Below are 6938 nucleotides of genomic sequence, written 5' to 3' on the forward strand. Positions count from 1 at the left end.
TTTTTTTTTTGAGACAGAGTCTTGATCTTGTTGCCCAGGCTGGAGTGTAATGCCATGATCTTGGCTCACTGCAACCTTCTCCTCCTGGCTTCAAGCGATTCTCCTGCCTCAGTCTTCCAAGTAGCTGGGACTACAGGCGCCTGCCACCATACCTGGCTCCTTTTGTTTTCTTTTTTTTTTTTTTTGAGACAGAGTCTTGCTCTGTCACCCAGGCTGGAGCGAGGTGGCGTGATCTCGGCTCACTGCAACCTCCACTTACCAGGTTCAAACAATTCTCCTCCCTCAGTCTCCTGAGTAGCTGGGATTACAGGCACGCGCCACCATGCTGAGCTGATTTTTGTATTTTCAGTAGAGACGGGGTTTCACCATGTTGGCCAGGCTGGTCTCGAACTCCTGAGCTTGTGATCCACTCGCCTGGACCTCCCAAAGTGTTGGGATTACAGGCGTGAGCCACTGTGCCCGGCCTACTTTTCTGTATTTTTAGTACAGACAGAGTTTCACCATGTTGGCCCAGCTGGCCTCAAACTCCTGACCCCAAGCAATCTGCCCACCTTGGCCTCCCAAAGTGCTGGAATGACAGACATGAGCCACCCCCCCGGCCAATTTGCCTTTAAGACTTTATTCATCAACTTAATTTACCTATTCATCCAAACCTTCATCTGTCTCTCCAACCCATCTACCATTCACTCATCGACTGATTCATCCTTTCAGTATCTAGTCCTGTATCTATCTGTCTATCCAGCTTCCAATCCTCTCACCATTTATCAGTCAAGATGCCCGCCCACCCAATACCTACCCATTCGCAGCTTAGAACCAAGCCCTATGACTGAAATGGGACACAAAAATGACTCTGTCTTCTGGGATTCACAGTCAATGGGGAGAGGCAAATAATCTCCCCCACCACACTTCTCTATCCTTTACACACACACACACACACACACACACACACACACACACACACACAGAGGCAAACAGGAAATTTCCAAAACATTGTGATCAGTGCTAAACCCAGGGTACATCCAAGATAAAGTTTGAAAAGCAGGCCGGGCGCGGTGGCTCACACCTGTAATCCCAGCACTTTGGGAGGCCGAGGCAGGTGGATCACCTGAGGTCAGGAGTTTGAGACCAGCCTGGCCAACATGGTGAAACTCCGTCTCTACTAAAAATACAGAAAAGTAGCCAGGCATGGTGGCACATACCTGTAATTCCAGCTACTCGGGAGGCTGAGGCAGGAGAATCACTTGAAACCAGGAGGCGGAGGTTGCGGTGAGCCAAGATCACACCATTGCACTCCAGCCTGGGCAACAAGAGCGAAACTGTGTCTCAAAAACAAGCAAAAAACTAAAAGAAAGAAAAAAGAAAAGCAGTTAAGTGGTCCAGCATTCAGGTGTCATGCACTGTGTGCCAGGATGAAGTGGCCGTAGGATGACCTCTTGTCTGTAGGACCTGCTACACCCTGACCACCCCCTGCCGCCCCCACAGGCAGAGCTGACCTGTCCAGTAATCAAGGCAATGCAGCCGGCCACCCAGCTACAGTTCACAAACCACTTGTCACCCAATGGGCAGTGCGTCCTCCAGCCCCCGCCCACCCCTAGTCTTCCGGACAAAATGGAGAAAACGCCTCCACAGCCCCAGCACGAGGGCCTCAAGTCCAAGGAGCATCTTCCGCAACAGCCTGCTGAAGCCAAGACAGCGTCCCGCCACATCCCACGCCTCCGGGCTGTGGTGGAGAGCCAGGCCTTCAAGAACATCCTGGTAGATGAGATGGACATGATGCACGCCCGCGCAGCCACACTCATCCAAGCCAACTGGAGGGGCTATCGGCTCCGGCAGAAGCTGATTTCCCAGATGACAGCGGCCAAGGCCATCCAGGAGGCATGGCGGCGCTTCAACAAGAGACACATCCTGCAGTCCAGCAAGTTGTTGGTGAAGAAAGTGAGGGCGGAGGATGGGAACATCCCTTATCACGCCCCACAGCAAGTGCGCTTCCAGCATCCGGAAGAGAACCGCCTTCTGTCCCCGCCCGTCATGGTGAACAAGGAGACCCAGTTCCCTTCCTATGACAATCTGGTACTCTGCAGACCCCAGTCATCCCCCCTCCTGCAGCCCCCAGCAGCTCAGCGTACCCCAGAGCCCTGCGTGCAGGCTCCTCACACTGCTGGAGTCCGGGGGGTGGCCTTCCTGCCACACCAGACGGTCACCATCAGATTTCCCTGCCCAGTGAGTCTGGATGCAAAATGCCAGTCATGCTTGCTGACCAGAACCATCAGAAGCACCTGCCTTGTCCACATAGAGGGTGACTCAGTGAAAACCAAACGTGTAACTGCCCGGACCAACAAAGCCGGGGTTCCGGAGACACCATTGTCCAGAAGGTACGACAAGGCAGTTATGGGACCATCCAGAGCCCAAACCCAGGGCCCTGTGGAAGCAGAGATCCCCAAAGCCCCCTTCCAGATATGCCCAGGGGCTGTGATCACCAAGACCCTACTCCAGACATATCCAGTGGTCTCCACGACCCTGCCGCAGACATATCCAGCGTCCACGACGACTACCACCCCACACAAGACTAGCCCTGTTCCCAAAATAACAATAACCAAGACCCCAGCCCAGATGTATCCGGGGCCCACAGTGATGACCAAAACTGCACCTCACACATGCCCCATGCCCACGATGACCAAGATCCAGGTGCACTCCACAGCTTCCAGAACTGTCACCCCAAGGCAGACATGCCATGCAACCATCACGACAAAGCACCAACCTCAGGTTTCCCTTCTGGCCTCCATCATGAAGAGCCCACCCCAGGTATGCCCAGGGCCTGCGATGGCAAAGACCCCACCCCAGACGCACCCGGTCACCGCCCCAGCCAAAAACCCACTGCAAACGTGTCTGGCAGCCACCATGTCCAAGACTTCATCCCAGAGGAGCCCAGTTGGGTTGACCAAGCCCTCACCCCAGACTCGCCTGGCAGCCATGATAACCAAGACCCCAGCCCAGTTACGCTCAGTGGCCACCATCCTCAAGACCCTGCGTCTGGCCTCTCCAACAGTGGCAAATGTCAAGTCTCCACCCCAAGCGGCGGTACCAGGCTCCATCCATGAGAACCCACCCAAGGCCAAGGCCACCATGAATAGGAAGCAGGCTGCAGAGGCGGTGAAAGCCTCATCCCCCTCCTATTTGGCTGAGGGGAAGATCGGGTGCCTGGCCCAATCACATATGGGAACTGGGGTCCCCAGGGCTCCAGCTAAGCTTCCTTTGGAAGCTGAGAAAATCCAGACTGGCCCCCAGAAACAGGTGAAAACAGACATGGCATTTAAGACCAGTGTGGCAGTGGAAGTGGCTGGGGCTCCATCCTGGACAAAAGTTGCTGAGGAAGGGGACAAGCCATCTCAGCTGTATGTGCCTGTAGACATGGCTGTCACCCTGCCCCGGGGACAGCCAGCTGCCCCACTGACCAATGCCTCATCCCAGAGACATCCACCTTGCCTGTCCCAGAGACCACCGGCCACCCCGCTGACCAAGGCCTCGTCTCAGGGACATCTGCCCGTCGAGCTGACCAAGCCCCCATCCCTGGCCCATCTGGTCACCTGTCTGAGCAGGATGCATTCCCAGGCACAGCTGGCCACAGGTGCCATGAAGGTCCAATCCCAAGCGCCTCTGGCCGCCTGTCTGACCAAGACACAGTCCCGGGGGCAACCGATCATAACCAAGCGCCTCATCCCAGCGCACCAGGCTGCTGATCTCAGCAGCAACACCCATTCCCAGGTGCTCCCAACAGGGTCCAAGGTGTCCAACCAGGCCTGCCAGCACCTCGGTGGCCTGAATGCCCCACCCTGGGCCAAGCCAGAGGACAGACGGACTCAGCCACAGCCCCACGGACACGTGCCGGGGAAGACCACTCAGGGGGGACCATGCCCAGCAGCCTGTGAGGTCCAGGGTACACTGGTGCCACTGATGGCACCCACTGGACATTCCACATGCAATGTTGAGTCCTGGGGAGACAGCGGAGCCACGCGTGCCCAGCCATCAATGCCCAGCCAGGCGGTGCCCTGCCAGGAGGACACGGTAGGCTCCCTGCTGGCCTCCCTGTGTGCTGAAGTAGCTGGTGCGCTGGCATCCCAGGAGGATCTCCGCACTCTGTTGGCCAAAGCCCTCTCCCAGGGAGAAGTCCGGGCAGCTCTGAACCAGGCCCTGTCCAAGGAGGTCCTGGGTGCCACTGTCGCCAGAGCCCTGCCCCAGAGCATGCTGAGCATGGTGCTGGTGAAGGCGCTGTCCTGGAGTAAGCTGCGCCTGACCCTGTCCCAAATCCTGTCCCAGGGCAAGCTGCGGGCGGAACTCACCAAGGTCATGCAGGGTAAATTGGCCGAGGTGCTTAGCAAGGCTTTGACGGAGGAGGAGCAGGCAGCTCTGAGCCAGGCCTTGTGTCAGGGCGAGTTGGGCGCTCTCCTGAGCCAGTCTTGGTGTCGGGTGGCCCTGAGGACTGGAACTACCCTCCCCAAGGCCACCTCGAAATCAACAGGAAGCGGGGTGACTAAGACGCTGGCCCCGGCGGAGGTGGCCTGCAGGAGGAGTCCGTCGGCCGCGTGGGGGCCCTCCCTGGGCCCTGTGAGACCACAGACCAGCAAGGTCAGGGATTCCCAGGTTGGGATCTGGGGATGCTTCACCATGGGCCAACCTGCCGGGCCCTTGGAGGATATGGGGGACGGGGCCATCTTGTGGGGGTCACCCTGCTTGTCTGTGGTCACTGTGGGAGCCTCTGTGATGGGTAGCGTCATCACCAGCATTCACCAGGGCTCCCTGATCACTGGCCTGTATCCCATGCTGTCCTGGGAGATGGAGCCCAGCGGGGACTTCTCCTCAAACCTGGGTTTGAGCCCCAAGTTCCAAAAGGAAAATGCACGCCTGACCCTAGAGCCTGGCACATTGGCATCAGATTTTAATCCCGAGGGGAGTGGGGAGGGTCCCAGTTTGCTCAAGCCGTCCCACGTGCAGCCAACCCCGAGTCTGTGGCAGCCTCTCATTGCCAGTGGTGTGGGCCCAAGCATGAACCAGCCCTCCATGACCTGTGGCATGGCCCCGAGCTGCCACAAGCCACATGTGGTCAGCAGAGTGGCCTCTCACCCATCGACTGGGGAGGGCAGGGTGGCCTCGGGTAGGCTTCCGTGCAGCGTGGGTGGTGGGAGGGCTGCCCATGTTCACCAGCCTTACCCCACCTGTGGGGGCCTGACTTGGTGTCAGTCCTCAGGGGTTAGCAGGGCACATCCTGGTCTCTACCAACCCTCAGTGGCCAGAGGCCAGCAGCAGGCATCCAGGGCTTCCAAGGAGAGCCGGGGGAGGAGGTCTCAGCCCCGAAATCGCAAACAGGCATCCCCGGGTACTAGGGAGGTGATAGACAAGGGGGCCCTAAGTCCCTTGCAGGTCACCATGGTGACCAAAACTCAGGCATCTAAGACTCGTGGTCTGTTTCAAGCTTCCCCCGGCAGTGCATTGGCTCAAGTTCGTCCCAAGACATCTGTCTGTGGACAGGGGAGGAATCGAACACAAGATTCTGTGTCTGCCCTGCTCTGCCCCCAGAAGCTGGCAACCGACCACCAGCTGTCCATCCTCGGTGAGCTGGTAGGTGGTTTGCCGCAGGATCGAGACAGTGACCTGGCCAGGAGCTTCTCCCAGGGCTCTATCACCTACAGTCAGGAGAGCAATTCCGAAAGCTCCCTGCAAAGCTCTAGCTCCCTCAGCCTTTCCACCATGTCTGTGGCCAGCCTGCCTGCTGTCAACAAGACAGATGAGTCATGGGAAGGCAATTTAGAAGGGGACCTTGCGGTGAAGTCCCTTTTTCCTCCGGAGTCCATGAGGACACTCCAGAGGTTTAAGGATACGCAAGACACTGAAACTGGTTATACATCTTTGACCCTACACTTCCCCTACCGGCCCACTCCAGCCTTGGAGAAAGTACCCATTTTCCAGCACAGCTCAGTGTCTAACTGCTTGACCTTGCGTGTTCACGGGGGCTCAGAGGCTGAGATCCACAAGTTCTCCTTAGACAAGAGCTCTGTGAATCTGATTGAGATGTCCCAGGCAACCATCAAGAAAGAGCTGAGGAGGACTCTGTCTTTAGGTACTGTGGTCTCCACTGCATATAAGCCACCATTTGTGGCCAAGAGCTTGGCCCCAAGTGTGTCCCAGGCTACACTGGCCAGTAGGGTAGCCCCAAATCTAGGCCAGGCATCAGGGTTCAGTAGGCTGGCCCCAAGCCTATCCCAGCATATAGCATCCAGTAAGGTGTCCCCAAGGCTAACCTGCCCATCTATGGGTAATTGGGTGACACCAAGACTACCACACTCCTCTATGCCTAATAGAGTGACACCAAGACCAGCACAGCCATCTATGGTGACTAGGTGGTCCCTAAGCCGAGGATGCCCATCAAGGACCTTTGGAGTGGCCTCAGACCAAGGTCACCAATCAGTGGCTAACTGGGGGTCCCAAAACTTAGCCCAGTCATCTATGGACAGTGGGGAGTCCTCAAGCCTAGCTCAGCCATCTCAAGCCCTTGGGGTAACCTCAAACCTAACCCAACCATTTCAAGCCTTTGGGGTATCCCCAAGTCCAGCCTACCCATCTCAGGCCATTGGGGAGTGCCCAACCCTGGCTCAGCGATCTCAGCCCACTGAGGTGTCCCCAAGCCCAGACTACCCATATCAGCCCACTGAGGTGTCCCCAAACCCAGGCTACCTATCTATGGCCACTGAGATGTCCCCAAGCCCAGGCTACCCATCTCAGCCCTCTGAGATATCCCCAAGTCCAGCCTTCCTATCTATGGTCACTGAGATGTCCCCAAGCCCAGGCTACCCACATCAGCCCACTGAGATGTCCCCAAGCCCAGGCTACCCATATCAGCCCACTGAGATGTCCCCAAACCCAGGCTACCCATATCAACCCACTGA

At 57.2% G+C, this 6938-nt stretch overlaps 1 protein-coding gene across 3 annotated transcripts in view; it reads left to right on the top strand.

Annotated features, from left to right (window-relative positions):
- Positions 1-6938, top strand: part of IQCN (IQ motif containing N) — a 24198-nt gene that overhangs the window by 12650 nt on the left and 4610 nt on the right. Inside the window, exon 3 of one of the 3 annotated variants that reach the window (XM_023229668.2) lies at positions 1444-4062. In XM_023229668.2, coding sequence (XP_023085436.1) covers positions 1513-4062 — 2550 coding nt within the window. In that variant the 5' untranslated portion in view covers positions 1444-1512. Of the gene's footprint in view, positions 1-1443; positions 4624-6938 lie in introns of all 3 variants that reach the window. The other 2 variants (XM_023229667.2, XM_023229669.2) reach the window with 2 other exon arrangements.

The sequence above is a fragment of the Piliocolobus tephrosceles genome, chromosome 21 (genome assembly GCF_002776525.5).
Source record: "Piliocolobus tephrosceles isolate RC106 chromosome 21, ASM277652v3, whole genome shotgun sequence".
Taxonomy (NCBI): Eukaryota; Metazoa; Chordata; class Mammalia; order Primates; family Cercopithecidae; genus Piliocolobus; species Piliocolobus tephrosceles.